The following is a 17,956-nucleotide window of genomic DNA, read 5'->3' on the forward strand; positions in this document are numbered from 1 at the left end:
ATGCAAGTGTTGTCCAGTTCATTTTATTCTACACTTTGTTGTTTTTGTTTGATCCAGCACCTTAAAGTTTTGTTTTCTTTCTTTTTTTTAATGAAGTGCAGTTGCTTGCTTTTGTTTGATCTCGTTCATGTCTTGCAACTTCAGAGCCAGAACTTACTGTCTGGATCAAAACTAAATAACAAACACTAGTGGGTTACGTGCCTAGCAGTAACTGTACCTTAAGTGTGTCTCCCCCCCCCCCCCCAACTTTTTAGGCAGTTCATTAGGCAGAATCAATATTATTGCACTTAATGCAACAAAATGAAATTCCTTCATTTTCTGTGAAGTAAACTGAATAGAATAGTCGGTGGCTGAGATTAAGACGACGCTCTCGCTAAGATTAGCTCTACCTAAATCTAGCGCACCACTGACAGAAAACCCACCTGTACGTCACTCTAGAACAATCTCTACGCATCACACACTCGGAGACGTTCAACAGATAAACGTCACTTCTGTCATCACCAACACACTGCCATTGTACGCTTTCCCACTAGCCACAGTCAGCGATCCCCGAGAGCTTCTAGCACCCTCTTCGGTGTCGTATAACGACTGTGGGACGTGGTGAACGCGAACGTGCTGCTTGCACAAATCAAGGATCAGACGTGCCGCTAATCCTTCGCTCGACTCCGAGAGCCATTAAGAAGAGTGAGTGGCTCTGGGAGAGCACATCTTCATTAAAGGGCCTTTAAGACACAGCACCGATAATCAAGGCACTACTGTAGAGCGCAGTGCAGTGCTTGGTGGTTAAACACGATGCTGGAATTGATAGACGAAAAGATCATACAAATAATTAAGGATAATATAACTCGTGTTTCCTTAATAACAAATTAAATGGTAAAAAAAATGTTACACACACACACACACACACATACACACACACACATACATACACACACATACACACACACACACACACACACACACACACACACACACAGCAAGATGTGTAGTGCTGCACTGTCAGGCCTCTCTCACCTGCTCCAGAGCGAAGATGTGCTGATTGAAGTAGAACTGAATCTGCTCGTTGGCGATGTTGATGCAGAGCTGCTCGAAGGAGTTCTTCTTGAAGTTCTCGAAGCCGAAAATGTCCAGGATGCCCACGTTCATCCCACTTTCTGCAGCACTGGACAGAGATGGACACACCACAGACAGCAGGATGAGAGGAGCAGTTTATACTGTACGTGCAATGTCTTACAATACATCAGTCTCTCTCATCAAGATATTTCCAACCTGGATTTCAAAATAAACGTCAATATCAACTCGAAAGCTCAACCTACAAATGAAATTACATGGATTTGAATGCACCTAAATGATAAGGCATAGGTAGAGGCCATTGTTTTAATGTAATTGAATTCAAATCTACTATATACTATATATCAGTGCACCTCTTCAGACGGGTATGGTATGGACACTGTAATCTCAAACACATATCCCAGGACTAAAACCATTTAAATAAATGTCATGGAGAATCATGAAGCGATTCAAATGGTCACATAAATCTTCCATTTGCAGCAGTTGTTCTCTTCAAACACCAATGGTAAAGTTATTGTATCGGGGGGAAAAAAAACAGAAAACTAACAAAAAAAAAGAGGAAACTTCTAGCCCCTCCCACCTCTATCTTGAGAGCTACTGCCTGCTGGATCTGAAGCGGAAGGTCACCTTGAGTCTTGGTTAACAGGTGATTAGTGGCAATAAGTGCAAGTTTGCAATAGATTGAACTGGCCAGAAAGAGAAAGAGAGAGAGAGAACCTACTGACGGTTCCCTGACAGTCCGAATGATGATTTCAAAAGGGAATGATCTGGATCAATGTGCAGCCCTCTCTCCATCTCTCTGAAGTCTTCTTAATCATCACAAGGAATAGTATTTTTCTCAATGCAACTCCACATCAAACATTTATAGAACCCCTTTTTTCTACTGTTGGCTCACTGCATTAGCATTCCTCAATGAGACTGGGAGCCTGAGCCTGGCTAGCAGCAGAGGTCACCGTGCTTTGGCGTTGAAACGTGGATGTATGTGTGTGTGTGTGAATGTCTATGTCATTCTGTCTGACTGCCTGTGTGTGTGTGTGTGTGTGTGTGTGTGTGTGTGTGTGTGTGTGTGTGTGTGCATATGTATGTGTATGTTTGTGCGCGCATATGTGTGTGTGTGTGAATGTCTCTGTCATTCTGTCTGTGTGTGTGCGCGTGTGTGTGTGTGTATGTGTATGTGTGTCTTTGTGTGTGTGTGTATGTATGGGTGTGTTTGTGTGTGTGCGCGTGCATGCATGTGTGTGTGAATGTCTGTTATTTTGACTGTCTGTCTGACTGCCTGTGTGTGTGTGTGTGTGTGTGTGTGTGTGTGTGTGTGTGTGTGTGTGTGTGTGTGTGTGTGTGTGTGTGTGTGTGTGCACGCGCATGCATACGTATGTGTGTGTGTGTGTGTGTATGTATGTGTGTGTGCGTGCGTGTGAATGTCTCTGTCGTTCTGTCTGTCTCTGTCTGACTGTGTGTGTGTGTGTGTGTGTGTGTGTGTGTTAATCACTCCAGAGACTAGACTAATGAAAGCTTGTCTGACACAGAGATCAATCCACAATAGAGCTGTGTGAGTAAGTGCACAAAATGAAACCCATTCAGAAGAGATTTCCTAACGAGTCACGCGGTAGCTGAGGAGATCATTCTTTAAGAGTCTGAGTTAAACACAAACTGCTATTACAGTATTACAGCAGAGGAGTTGTGAATCATGAATCATGACTCGTGAGTCGTGAATCGAGAATCAAACACAAACACAAACACATAGTTTCTTTGGCTTTATGAGCACAATAACAAACAAGCTAAAAGAACAGGGAACAGCTCCAGTGTTTCCTGTAACTATACTGATTGGCCAACACTAGGATGTCCTGACCCAGACAACCAATCGTGTGATGAACTTGTCTGCCTGACAGCCATGCTGTCCAATCCTGGGCTCTCACCAGATGTTGGTGTCAGGCTGGAGCAGGGTGTTGATGCGGTTGACGATCCAGCTGAAGAGGCGTCCGTAGAGGGCCTTGGACATGGCGTCGCGCACGTCGGTGGCCTTGTCCACCGTGTTCGTGCGGATGATGGTCTCGCCGCGCGTCACCACGCAGTGGGACGTCAGAGCTTCCTGCAGCTCTTCCGATCCGATGCTCAGGAGATCGGCAGCTAAGGACCCACACACACACAAACACACACACACACACACAATTAAGGACACAGGATATATAACTACAACCACCATTTATATATAACCATAAATGACACAAGGCACATGCACACACACACAGTATTATACATGTGTGTATGATAATGTGCATGTCTTCTCATGTGTGCCTTTTATAATAAAAGGCACACATGAGCGTGTGTGTGTCTGTGTCTGTGTGTGTGTGTGTGTCTGTGTGTGTGTGTGTGTGTGTGTGTGTGTGTGTGTCTGTGTGTGTGTGTGTGTGTGTGTGTGTGTGTGTGTGTCTCACCATTGTCTAGAGCTTCTGAGTTGGGCACTTGGCTCTTGTCTGTCTGGTGCTGGGAGGTGATGGAGGTGAACTGGATGTTGCCCATGTTCATGATGGCAGACAGGATCCTGTGCACTGAGTTCACCTCCTGCAGGACGCATACACATAGACACCACCAAATGGATTAATCACCATCCTCCTCCTTTTCCTCCCTTTCCTCTTCCTCTTCACCATCCTCCTCCTCCTCCTCCCTTTCCTCTTCCTCTTCACCATCCTCCTACTCATCCTCCTCCTCATCATCCTCCTCCTCCTCCTACTCATCATCCTCCTCCTCCTCCTCCTCCTCCTCTTCCTCCTCCTACTCATCATCCTCCTCCTCCTCCTCCTCATCCTCCTCCTCCTACTCATCATCCTCCTCCTACTCATCATCCTCCTCCTCCTCCTCCTCCCTTTCCTCTTCACCATCATCATCCTCCTCCTCCTCCTCATCATCCTCCTCCTCCTCCTCCTCCTCCTCCCTTTCCACTTCACCATCATCATCCTCCTCCTACTCATCATCATCCTCCTCCTCCTCCTCATCCTTTTATGTTTTCCCCTCTAAGATCATATCCTTGACTATCAGTACAACACATAAATAGTATTCATGAAAATGCCTGATATCATTTTACATTATATGATATAAATCTTAGATGATATTATATTATATTTACATTTATTCATTTCACAGATGGTTTTTCCAAAGCGACTTAAGCTATATTAAAAGGACATTGTTACATTAACCCTGGAGCAGCGCGGGGTTAACCCTTAAAGGTGTAGGTTTTTGAACGTTCTAAGTTCCGCAACAATTGAAGGTTCTAAAATTCTATGTTGAATTCAATGAACCCAGATATTCTTTAGAATGTTAATTTCCCAACATTCCCGTCACACCGGTGTGACGGTACTCCTTCAAGGGTTCAGTGCCTTGCTCAAGGGGCACAACAGTGGAAGGCTCACAGCTTTTCTGGCTACTGCATGCTAGCCCAGCTCCTTAGCCACTACTGTATGCTACCACTGCCCCATAAGCCATGTCTCACTGAGCTATTCTAGTTCTTATCTACAGTAGTGATACAGTTACTTATTATGGAACATATGGACCAAATAGAAAGTATAATGGTGATGAATGTAAAAGTATCACAATACACTATATTCAAACATCATGTAAAACAAAAATACTAATGCGTGGGGACATGGCTTCCATACCTCTTCAGTGAACCCTATGATCCTGAAGCAGTCCTGGATGGCATCAAACTGCTCCTTGTAGAGTTTGCTGGAGATGATGTCCTGCATCACCTTCCCATTCTGACTGCCAATGTACCTGCACATTAACACCCAATCAATTAATCAACCAATCAATCAACTGATCAATCAATCGGAGTTCTGTGCTCTCCGATGCCCCTGAGGTTGTGTGTGTGTGTGTGTGTGTGTGTGTGTGTGTGTGTGTACATTGCAGTGCAGTAACACACACACCTTGGTGGTGTTTTGTCTGGGAGTCTGTACTTCTTCAGTTTCTCCTGATGGTACAGGCCAGCATAGATGTAGTAGAATATATGGAAGTTCTTCTCTCCTCTGTTAAAAGATAAAACAAACACATTATCTCATTCATCATGTGCCTGTTCAGGACATTCATCTTCACTAAGCTCATTTTCTTTTTTCAAGGGTAAAACGTCCAATGCCAACTGCATAGTTTAAGCAGTGGGTATTTAATGCCAACTGCATAGTTTAAGCAGTGGATATTTAATGTTAAGTATCATCATGTTTACCTAACACCAAATCATATTATAGGAGTAGTATTATATTTTGTATGATCACTTTAGAAAATCTATGTAGAGTTTCGCTTAGTACCTAAATATCATATTTAATATGAGTTTGACACAACATGTAGCAAAAAACTACGAGGAGCCAAATTGAATTACTTTTTAACAAAATGTCTCATGTTATTCATTAAAAACCGATGGCAGTCATATAATGAGGTTAAATAAGGACATTACACAGTGTTTACAGAAAGAGTGTTTACACAGTGTTCCAGAAAGAACATGGTCTAATTCTGTCTAATTCTGGTCCCTGCCCAGCAACAAGTGCAGCACTGATCAGGTGAACAGCCTGATAACACTCTCACACATGTCAACAGTGCTCTCTAATCAGCGGACCTGGCCGAGATTTGCTGTTTCGAAACTCAGCAACCCTCTGAGTTCCCTGAGCTCAGCAGAGACGTCCAGCTGGGTAGTGACCACAGCAGCAGCAGCCCCAGTGCTCTGGCTCTCTGTCTGAACTTCAGTCTGGGTGCTCTGAGTCTGAGCTCCACACATGGAGAACAGCAGCACCAGCAGTGAGATGACAGACCTCATCGCATGGGCTCTCTCTGAATGTTTTAACACTCTGTAAAGCGCCATGAGACATGTGTAATGTTTTGCCACTCTCTAAGTGATATTAAATAGAAATTGAAATTGAAACGCAACACATTCAGTGGTTTCCTGCTCTTTCCTCTCTGAATGAACCAAACTGCTGAACATGATGGTGACAAACGATAAATAAAGTAAACTAATCATGAGTATATAAAACATTTTAAAGCTGATGTTTTGCTGAATAATCATTTGACAAAGTGTTAAAAACTGTCTACCTTTACATGCGTCCCCGAAGGAAAGACACTGACTTTACAAATTGAGGGTCTTCATTGTACAGCTGCCATGGTATTCATTATTAGGTGTCAAATTTTATGGTTTACACTTACACGCCTTGCTTGGCATGAAGACAAGATCAGTTCATCTTTAGCTATGTTCTTCTTTTTGCAATGGAGGAAGTTTGGAGTGTGACTAAGTGTAGAGTAAAAATAGATAGGCTACTAATTCAGAGCTCTCTTTCTATAGAATGCTTTTGGTAACCTGACTATCGCCAGATGAATTTCGTTCCGCCTAGCTCCACTCATCCATATGGGATCAATTCATTGGAGTGGTGCTTCAGAAGGCTGGGCCTAATCAAAAAATGCTTGCATATGATTGGATAAGCCACTTGTCAGTCATCTATTGACATGCTACTTCAACCACTCACATCGAAGCCAACCCGTGACGCTGAGAACAGTCTCACAGTCGCTTCTACGCTACGTCACATCTATGAAACTCCCGCCCTGCGTCCTGATTGGCTCTACCATACAATCTGGTGCCGAAATCACTCTCAACGGAACCGATCCCAGATGGATGTGAGTGGAGCTAGGCGGAGCTAGGCAGAACGAAATTCATCTGGCGAGAGTCAGGTTATGCTTTTGGTGCATTCCCTCCATATTGTATCAGAGTAATGTTTATAGTTTGTTGCAAAGATGCAAACTTAGTTTTTGCCCCTCTCAACTGTTGAACACAGAGAGCAAATCTTCTTTAGTCATGCTTTAAAATCTAATTCAACTTAAAAAGTTCAGTTGAATTAAATCTGATGCAGTAAGACCTCCCTGCCTCAGGGGGGCTCCACTCACGCTGCTTGTTTGATGACTCGGGACTTCTCCAGCAGGTACTCGGAGATCTTGGCGCCCATGACGGCGCCGGTGGGGGTGAACTTCATCTCCAGGTACTTGCCGAAGCGGCTGGAGTTGTCGTTGATGGCCGTGCAGGCGTTCCCAAAGGCCTCCAGCAGAGGGTTCACCTGGAGGATCTTCTCCCGCAGTGTGCGGTTGTTGGCCTGTCACAGATATACAAACAAGCAAACAAATAAACAAACAGATGAACAACATTTCTGAATAACAACATGAATGTGAATATGATCTTTTCATACAATATAGTTGTTTTGCCTGTAAAGTCATGCATACAGACAAACAAACAAATGAACACAATGTTGACAAATGTAAACACAATTATGATCTGTTATGTTCTTGACTGTTTGCAGCACAACTCTCAGAGTAAAAAGTGGCTAAACATTGTTTTTGACCATTGTAAACTACAGCATAGTAGGCCGATGTGTTGTTCTGGCATTGACGTCTGTTATGTTTGTAGTACAAAGCAGGGTCAGTGAAAACAGTGAAAATATTGGCATGTAGACTTTCAGTCCTCAATAACAAACCATCAGTTTAGCTGCCTTCCGCCTCTCCATCCATTATTCCAGCAATTTCACTATCAAAGCTTAATAAAGCAGAACAGCGTTTATTTGTTCTGATCTGAAGAGCCCCGTCCTGTGCCACAGCAGCAGGGCCACATTTCTCCTTGTGTGCATCAACTCCATTATGGGATTTGGATAAGAGCCTGCAGGCCGCAGGCCTACGACCAGTATGAATCATGCGTAAGTGGAGATGATTTACCTTTCCTAGAAAGGTGAGGTGCTGGACGATCAAGTGGGCACTCTCTGTCTTCCCTGCCCCACTCTCCCCACTGATGATGATGCACTAAACCATGGAAACAAACAACAACAATAACAACATTAATATCAACAACAACAGATAACACATATAATTCTGAGAGCATGACGATAGTGAGCAGCAGTAGCTTCACCACCAGACAATTGACTAGTTGCACGAAAGGCTCTCGGTGAGCTTGTTAATTTCCAGTGGAGCCAGGTGTGTTTGAATTACATTTAATTACATTTGTCTGATGCATTTTTACATTTAGTATAGCGGCAGATTCAAACACACCTGGCTCCACAGGAAACAAACAAGCCCACCGAGAGCCTTTCATGCAACTAGTCCATTGGTCAGCTCGGGTTTGATTTCTGAACCCGTCGTTTGCAGGTCTATATTGCTTTAGAAAAAAAATCATCTGCTCAATGCAGGGCAACTCTAAGTCTGATCCAAAGTGTCATGCAATCAAGCCATCTAATGTATCAGCTTACATTACTCTGTCTGTTTATAGACCTTTTTTGTTGTCTGCTTATATAACCCTAAAGTTATTTACTGAAATACTACCTGGATTTAATTCAACTCATATATTCAATAAATATATTTTACCATTATATTTTTGACAAAAGGAAGTGATGATTCAGCATTAAAAACAGTGATGATTCAGCATTAGCCAGCATTTCCAATAAGGACAAGAGTTAGAAATTGCAGTTTATGAATGGTTTATTTGTGCAGTATTGAGGAAGCATAATATGTGTCCAGAGATGGGCAGTATTTCTAATACATGTATTTAAAATACGTATTTCAAATACAAAATACTATTTTGTAATTTGTATTTTATTGAGATGATGAAAATGCCATTGTAATTTGTATCAAAATACTTCAGTGTTGTGTATTTTTGTATTTTCAAAATACTGTAAAATACTTTCTGTGAAACACTGTGATGACATCTATCTAACTATCTATAAAGCACAAAATCTCTGTCTCTGTCTGTCTGTGGCACCCTCGCATGGTCAAGCCCCTCGATCTGCTCCAGTAGAGCGTTTATTTTCTTTTGCTGGACTGGGATTTCAACACATTTGCTGAAATCCCAGGTTTACCGCTAACTCTGGGTTAATATACCCAGTTAAGCCAGTAAACCTGCTTTCTGGAATACCCCCCAGGTGAATACCGTGCCTTATCCTCTGCCTACATTTCTGTACCTCTACTGATATTCAACCTATATTAAAACATCTCAGCGCAGGGGCCCGCTGTGTCGCAAATTGCTACAGTGTTCATGGCACGTACGGGTCCAAGTGCCCACCCGGGTTAGAGTTCAACTCAGGTCATTTTCAGAGTGGGAAAACAAACTACAACTTTTACTTCCCTGGGTTATTGGGAGCAAGACAAAGACACACACAAACACAAGACAGACAGACAAACAGAGTGACAGATAGACAGACAGGCAAACAGACAGACAGACAGACAGACAGACGAACACAGTACCTGGTCTTTGCTGAAGGTGACCATGCTCTGGTAAGCTGCGTCTGCCGTGGCGAAGATGTGTGGGGGGTTTTCTGAGCGCTTGACTCCATGGTACAGCTTGGAAAACTAGAGAAAGCAACGCTCATTACACACTACTGCAATGTGAAAATGAATAAAATACATAAACCTGTTTCAGGCTCATAGAACAGACATTCTCCAGTGTTCTGCATGTAAGTGTGATATAAATTACTATGGCATGTGGGCCTGTCCTTTAGTCCTATATACTGTAATTCAGTAAGTCTATGAAACAGTCACTGGATGAAACAGGATGTTCAGCAATATTTGTGAGACAAATAATGAAAAAAAAAAACAATAGATCTACAGACTTACTGAATGCATCACACTGATATATATTATATTAAAGCTGCAGTTGGCAAGATTTTTTGATTATATTCACTGAAACCAACACTATGCTCTGACAGAACAACATAAATCAGCCGGTTTTAGAAAAAAACCCGCACTTCTACCTTCATCCAGAGCCTGTTATTTGTTTTGCAAAAACCCACAGCTCCCGGTTCTTCTGGTCCAATCAGAGCAGGGCTCTCTGATATCTGACTGTCAATCACAGTCTGCTGCAGTCTGGTGCGCACTGACGAGCACAAACTCAATGAGAGGGTGCTCGGTGGTAGTGGGGGAGGGGCATGAGAGTTGTAAACATTCAAAATGTTGTCCCCTCAATCTGTCAGACTTGCCAAATGCAGCTTTAAGTGAACTGCATGTAAAAATATTACTGGTTAGCATACAGTACTTGTGAGTACATTCATAAGCCTAAAGTGACAAACATTGGAATGCATCTGCAACCCAAAAGTAGGTTTTATCTCACACTTTTCTACACTAAAGCCAGTAAATGGTCAAATCCCAGGTTGCTTTAGAATAATATACAGTATCATCTTACGATGATGAAGCTATCGCTACCCTGGTCTGCACAAATGCTACAGACCTCAAGTCAGCAGACCTGCGGATCACCACATGCCCTCTGATCCCTTTCCTTTCAGTCTTTTCCACTTGAGAACCGGGTATGTGGAACACAACAGCGTCCGGTAAGCTCGCCGATCACAGGCCCACCTGAGCACCTTTCAGCTGGGCCGGGAGGTTATCTCAAGAGGAGATCAACCAGCAGAGGTACATGCGTAGGCTTATAATTCATCCTTCTAAAACAGATAGTTCCGGTCCTTAATCATGATTGGCTGAATAGCGCTCAGTGCCATTGCAAAATCCCAGAACAACCCTTCACGTTGACCGCATTTCATTCTATATTGCTGCCCTATGGCAAATTGATAGAAAAGTTAGAGTTGCTGCACTCCGTGCCTAACAACGACCCTTAGCTTTTTAATAATCACTAGAACCTCAAGGTTAATTGCTTAAATTAATTTTGAGCTCTCAGTGTGTCCATCCATGCTACTAACTGTAAAGTGCCTCTAATCCATGCTGATATACTGTATTAGTAAGTCTGGTACATTTAGATCTATGTGTGTGTGTGTGTGTGTGTGTGTGTGTGTGTGTGTGTGTGTGTGTGTGTGTGTGTGTGTGTGTGTGTGTGTGTGTGTGTGAGAGAGAGAGTGTGTTGGCCTCACCTGTGGGGAGTAGATGCTGAGGCTCTGGAAGGGGTTGAGAGCGATGAGGATATCCCCCACATATGTGTAGATCTGCAGCTCTCCATACCTCCTCTGGAGATGACTAATAATCGTTTCCTGAAAAATTAATACAAAACCGTATTTCTCTTTAGTTTTTTTCTGATTACACAAAATAATCAATGTGCAATCCTTAACAGAATAGCAACACCTAACTCATTGTATATTTTCTACATACAGTATATTGTAGATATCTATGCAGATCACATATACCAGTATAGACACCAAAGTATACTGCACATGACTTTTTTTGTTGGTTTCTTACACCCAACAAATTTCATTCTAATCATTAGACATCAATACAGATAGCAAAATAACCCAAAATCACACACTTACAAACAGACAGATGACTTCAAATCAAACTGCAGCCTGCCGTCACACCTCAATATGACACATACTGTGTATACGTCTCTATTCCGAGAGCCTCGGCGTCAAAACACGTTTACTTCACTAATTTATACACCTACAGACGTTTACAGAACATATACTGTATACGTCTCTGTTTCTCGGCGTCGCCTCGACTGCACCCTCACCTCGTCGAGCACCTCCAGATTCACCAGGTCATCATCAGGACTGCTTTCAATGATGAGCGTCTTACGCGTGTTAATCCTCTCGTGCCTAGAGAACACAAAGCACATAAACAAACAAACAAATACAGCACAGCTTAAGACAATAGGGTTACAGAGGATTTCACCGCACACAGCACTCTTCTTTTGCTAGACCGCATGTCCATCATACCGAAAGTACTCATAGCCAAAAGGACTCATATGTATTTTTAATGAAACAATGCAATAATCTGTATCAATGAAATAGTCCAACCTTATTTGCCACTAAAAGTGAATCTTCCACATATCTCTAAAACTGTAATATTGCATGCTTGCATTTCTATTACTAATATCGTAATTTCCCATCTACAGTATTAACCAAGATACATACATTAACCGAGATTTAACAATTGATTTAAACTACATATTAGTAGTTAAAATAGATACATACAAAATACATGTCATGCAGGGTGAAAAAATCAATAGATTTCTACAGTCATCACAGCAGGCTTTATTCATTTGTGTTAATTGGTCAGAGACTGATGTGGATTACAACAGTGTCTTAGTTGAAAAGATAAATGTTAATGCTAAAATGTTAAAACTAGTCTAATTAAATTGTACAATTAAAACATAATCAAATGTAATTGTGTAATTATGATACTGATAACCTACAAGGGTTAAAAGCAAACTCTTCAAATTAATTATCAAAATATTTTATTCGGTAGAGAAGGAAATTAATTAGCTTCGATGTCGAAGTGGGCTGTATTCATTTCATTTGTGGTGTGTGCGTGTGAGTATATACTGTGTGTGTGTGTGTGTGTGTGTGTGTGTGTGTGTGTGTGTGTGTGTGTGTGTGTGTGTGTGTGTGTGTGTGTGCGCGCGCGTGTGTGTGTCTCCCTGGAGAGAGCTGATCCATTATCACTCTCTCATCTCACTTCATCTCAGCGTGACCTTTTATTCCACAGGCACACTCAGAGGGGCAGAGGTCAACGGAGAACCAGCTGCCACATTCACATCCTAAAAACTCCCCTGAGGGTGGGTGTGTGTGTGTGTGTGTGTGTGTGTGTGTGTGTGCAGGCCCATGTGGGTGTGTGCATGTCTCTCTCTCTCTGTGTGTGTGTGTGTGTGTGTGTGTGTGTGTGTGTGTGTGTGTGTGTGTGTGTGCAGGCCCATGTGGGTGTGTGCATGTCTCTCTCTGTGTGTGTGTGAGTGTGTGTGTGTGTGTGTGTGTGTGTGTGTGTGTGTGTGTGTGTGTGTGTTTGTGTGAGTGTGTGTGTGTGTGTGTGTGTGTGTGTGTGTGTGTTTGTGTGTGTGTGTGTGTGTGTGTGTGTGCGTGCCTGTTTGAGTGTGTTGTGTAAGTGTGTGAATTAAGAGGAGGGTGCGTGTGATCTCAGTCAGACTACCCACTTCCAGATATATCCAGCAACAGCTTATCTGAGTTAAGCAAACTCTGCCAATGTAGGCCACAGCACACACCTAGAAACAATGTGCAACAATGAACCTACCTGTGCATAAAGCCAAAAACACAGACTATTTCTTATGAAACAATATAATAATCTGTTGCTGGTCCAATTATGATTGTTTTTGTTACCATGCCACAGGTATTTTCCTTCAAGACCTTATATAATAGGCTAATGACCTCCTAATGGTCTGACAAGACTAGACATACGGCCAGAACACAAGAAAACTAGATGTAACACATCAGGTGTAAATAAGAACAATAGAATGCCAATGTGTAAGAGAGCCTTCGCATGCTTCATCTGTCTAATGCCAATGTGTAAGAGAGCCTTCGCATGCTTCATCTGTCTAATGCCAATGTGTAAGAGAGCCTGTGCATGCTTCATTTGTCTCATGTTCATCTATTATATCTCATAAAGATTACACAGATCAGGGGTTCCATGGCCTTCCTTAATGTCACCACTTATCAAAAGAACAAAATAATGACCATGGATCGTATGCTCTCCCAAAACAAGACAAAACAAAACACAGCACAACAAAACACCTCCTGTATTCATGACAGTCAACTCCAGATTCACCAGTTTGCAGACTGGTGTCCTGAAGCCTTCCCCAAAATCTCCTTCATGATAATATGCCCTCATCACATGCCCTTAACATATCCACGGAATAAATAAAATAACTGAGCCAACAGATATACAAAAAAACAACAAACCAACACAGACACCATGAACCATGAACACCACCTCCATACCTCCATACAGTAGTAATTCCACATTATGTCTCTTTCAAATGAACATCTGTTAACTAAGCAAAATAGGGCAATGCCCCAACCACCTCCACCGACACAAGAAATGACATTGACAGCAATGATGAGACACTCAATCAAATCTCACCTCTTTATATTCCACATCTTGTCCCTCCTGAACATGTATAAAGCAGTCTAAACCACTTAGGACTGGTAGCTCTACAGCTAACCCCCTCCCACAGCCACCCAAAATGCTGAACCACAACCCCTCTCCACCCCCCCACCCCCACCCTCAGCCTCACTCCCAACCCCTCATTCCTCCTTTTTGCCAGTATGTCCTCTGCTACACAAAACACAGGTCTTTCACCCTAATCCAACCCCAAAAACATCCCTCCACCAAATCGTCCACTCTGTAGGTCATCCAACCAGATACTCACTACTACTACAATATCTCACTACTCTACTCCTAAACACAGCCACCCGACCCTGATCTTTTCTCCCTACTCAAAACAACAGCAAAACCTAAACTCCACTAAAAAAACATCCTCTTTCCTACTCCCAATTCATCAAATCTTCAACACAACACAACACTGTTCTGAAAAGAACGCCCCCCCCACCACACACAGACACATCACAATATCACCACTATAACTCCCATCTCTATAATGTCTCCCAAATCCCAATTCATCACTTCCGCAATACAACACAACCCCCTAATTAAAAAACACTAAACACTAAACTCCCCCCACACACCTCCATATCCACTCATCATTTTTATTTTAATTCTATTTCTACCCGACACAACACAACTGTGATTAAAGAACAGACTAAACTTTACCCCAAACCCTCCTCTCTCCTCCACCCCCCTCCTCTTCACCTCCATATCCTCCTCTTCACCTCCATACCCACCCCCCTCCTCTTCACCTCCATATCCTCCTCTTCACCTCCATACCCCCCCCCACTTCACCTCCATATCCTCCTCTTCACCTCCATATCCTCCTCTTCACCTCCATACCCACCCCCCTCCTCTTCACCTCCATATCCTCCTCTTCACCTCCATACCACCCCCCTCTTCACCTCCATATCCTCCTCCTCTTCACCTCCATACCACCCCCCCCTCCTCTTCACCTCCAACTCCACTCACCATTTCCGTTTCCACACTCGACCCCTCCTGACCAGCGAGAGAGCCCGGCGCTTGGCCCTCCGGCGGGCCTTCCTGCTCAGGTCCAGCATGGTGGCATGGCTGCCCTAGAAACAGCAGCGCGAGCTGGGGGAGGCTCTGCCGCCCGGTCCCTGGTCGTTAGCGTTAACGTGGAGACTCGAGGACTGACTGACCGGTTGACTGGCCGGTGGACTGAGAGCAGGAGAGCTAATCGGGCAGCTTCGCTGCGATCACTGATCTTCCTTTCCTCACTTGCGGCTGCTAAGCTCAACATGGACTCGCCTTCCACCCACGAGGTCAGGAGTAATCTCCTTAACCCCACTCACACTCTCCCATAAACACACACACACACACACACAAACACACACACCACATGCACACGCAAACACATACACATATACGCACGCGCACACACACACACACACACACAGACACACACACACACACACACACAAACACACATACACCACATGCAAACACAAACAAACAATTTTATTCTTCTCCCAAATTCAGCCACTTGTTCTCTCTCTCCTCTCCCTCCCTCTCTCTCCTCTCTCTCTCTCTCCTCTCTCTCTCTTTGTCTCTCTCTCTCTCTCTCTCCTCTCTCTCTATCTTCATCTCTCTCTTTCTCTCTCAATTCAATTCAATTAAAATTCAAATATGCTTTATTGGCACGACAAATCATATGATGCATTGCCAAACCATTCACAGGAATAATAATAATTACAAAAAAGTAAACAAACAAACATTACAAACATTTACACTTCATCAATGCACTGTGTGTGTGTGTGTGTGTGTGTGTGTGTGTGTGTGTGTGTGTGTCTGTGGGCGCGTTGCTCAGTGGTCACTGCTCCTCTTTCTGTCACAGTCTCTCTCTCTCTCTCTCTCTCTCTCTCTCTCTCTCTCTCTCTCTCTCTCCCTCCCCTCTCTCTGTCTCTCTCATCCTCTCCATCTCATGCCAGAGGACAGGCGTTCCTGGATCAGTCTCGCTTCACCAGCTCTGACCTTAAGGCCGGTGATCCCACTTCTGGTAAACGGACTTAGGGGGCCGCAATCAGTGCATGACTGATGCTAGCCGATTAGCAGCCCGCTCCTTATGTAATGTGTCCACCGAGGTGGCAAAGCTGTTGGCGGGCAGGCGTGAAGGATGCTACTCTATTCCATCAGTACTCCATCAGTACTCTCAGACAGAGCTGGAAAGCCCCTACGAGGAACATACATCACTGTATTTGTTTAGATGGGAAATAATATAGGGACATATATCAATGTATTTTTCAACATGGTAAATCAGATAGGGACATACATCACTGTACATACATCACTGTACTTGTCGACATGCTAAATCAGGTAGCGCAGCCAGAAAATGCCAGTCAGAGGGCAGAATAACACACTCGGCTGATGGACCGTGTGCTGTCGCTGATACTTGTGTAAATAAATAAATACATAACTTGCACAGCAAATATAACTTCACACAATTGCCTCCTAACTTATTATTAAATGTTTTAGTAATTTAGTAATACAGCCCAAGTTCTGCTACAATACACAGTCATGTGGAAGCAAAACGACATGCACTCAGGTTTATCACTTCCGCACGAGACCGCTGAATCAAATAAAGTTCTTCTTTCCCATTTCCAACACTCAAACTCTGAAGAGGCTCAAGTCAGACAGAAGTCGGTGTTACTCTCTGTTCGCCTCCTAATTAGACCTGAAGAGCCGTGTTAAAGCGGAGAGTTCGATGTGATGGATCTCTGTGCGTCTGATATGATTGAGAGAGTGCAGAGTGTGAGGGGGCGGATGGAGAAAGTTCAGCGGTCGCCTGTTAATTAAATTGTGATTCTGTCTGATAGTTCAGCCTCCTCTAGTGGCATAATCGGACAATGATAAAAAGAGTGCGAGAGAGGGGGGGGGGGGGGGGGGTGAGAAAATGAGAGAGGAGGATCGAGAACATAAAAAGGCCTGCAGAATTTTATACTTGAACGCCTCTCTGCCGCTTACACACACACACTCTCTCTCTTTCTCTCTCTCTCGCTCTTTCTGTAACACACTCATGACACATACAGGACTCACTTACTCTTGCACAGACAGTCTCTCTCTCTCTCTTTCTCTCTCTCTCTATCTCACTCTCTCTCGGGTGATGATCCTTAGTGATAAAAGTATTATTATTATCCATCAGGGTTAGCCTACACAATCGCTAGCATTAAATTAGGCTCAGACACATCACCTCCCTGGGCCTTAATCATCAGTTCCAGCAGAAACCTCACTGGCAGCCTCATTGGCTGGAGTTGGGAATGATCAGTGCTCAGAGAGGGACTGGTGCCCTCTGCTGGCAATTGCCAGAATTACAGTCACTTTTGAGGCACAGTTCTGCAGTGAAAATGCTCCTTCATAAAGTTACACTGATTAAAATGGCCTAAGATCAAAAAGACTAAATACCTTTACATTCTTATTGTTACATCAGTGAATATAGGGCATCTGTTTTGTGCTGTTCTACACATTACAACATCAGTCCTGTTACCCATAGGTCCTGTTTTACTGAAGATACAGCAAAAGTAATTCAGTTGGGTATGCCTGCATGTCTGTCATACAGTATGTGTGTACTCATATGTGTGTGTGTGTGTGTGTGTGTGTGTGTGTGTGTGTGTGTGTGTGTGTGTGTGTGTGTGTGTGTGTGTGTACCTGGTCCTCCTCCTGCAGCCGTGCTCCTGCTGCTCCTTGATAAGTGCGGAGAGCTGCTTGCGCAGGCTGGAGTCATGGCCATGAGCCTGCTTTATGAACGGGTGCTCCAGCAGGTGGGTGACGGACGGCCGCGTCTCAAAGTCCTTTATTAGGCACCTGACAAACACACAAACACACAGGAGTGAACACACATACACACAAACAACAACACGTATGAACAAAAACACACACAAACACACACACACGTACACACACACAAAAACACATACGCATGAACACACACACACACACAAACGAGCGCATCAAACATACATACAAGCCAGCACAAGCAGGGTCCATTCAAAATGGACGGAAGGCATTGCCTTGCTGCCTCACTGCCGTG

At 43.6% G+C, this 17,956-nt stretch overlaps 1 protein-coding gene across 1 annotated transcript in view; it reads right to left on the minus strand.

Annotated features, from left to right (window-relative positions):
• Positions 1-17,956, minus strand: part of myo3b (myosin IIIB) — a 153,907-nt gene that overhangs the window by 79,069 nt on the left and 56,882 nt on the right. Inside the window, 11 exon segments of the mRNA XM_042067829.1 lie at positions 1,015-1,162; positions 2,988-3,198; positions 3,507-3,633; positions 4,725-4,839; positions 4,992-5,090; positions 6,985-7,187; positions 7,801-7,884; positions 9,319-9,423; positions 10,932-11,048; positions 11,522-11,606; positions 17,575-17,730. Of these exon segments, the coding sequence (XP_041923763.1) occupies positions 1,015-1,162; positions 2,988-3,198; positions 3,507-3,633; positions 4,725-4,839; positions 4,992-5,090; positions 6,985-7,187; positions 7,801-7,884; positions 9,319-9,423; positions 10,932-11,048; positions 11,522-11,606; positions 17,575-17,730 (1,450 nt within the window).

The sequence above is a fragment of the Alosa sapidissima genome, chromosome 2, assembly GCF_018492685.1.
Source record: "Alosa sapidissima isolate fAloSap1 chromosome 2, fAloSap1.pri, whole genome shotgun sequence".
NCBI lineage: Eukaryota > Metazoa > Chordata > Actinopteri > Clupeiformes > Clupeidae > Alosa > Alosa sapidissima.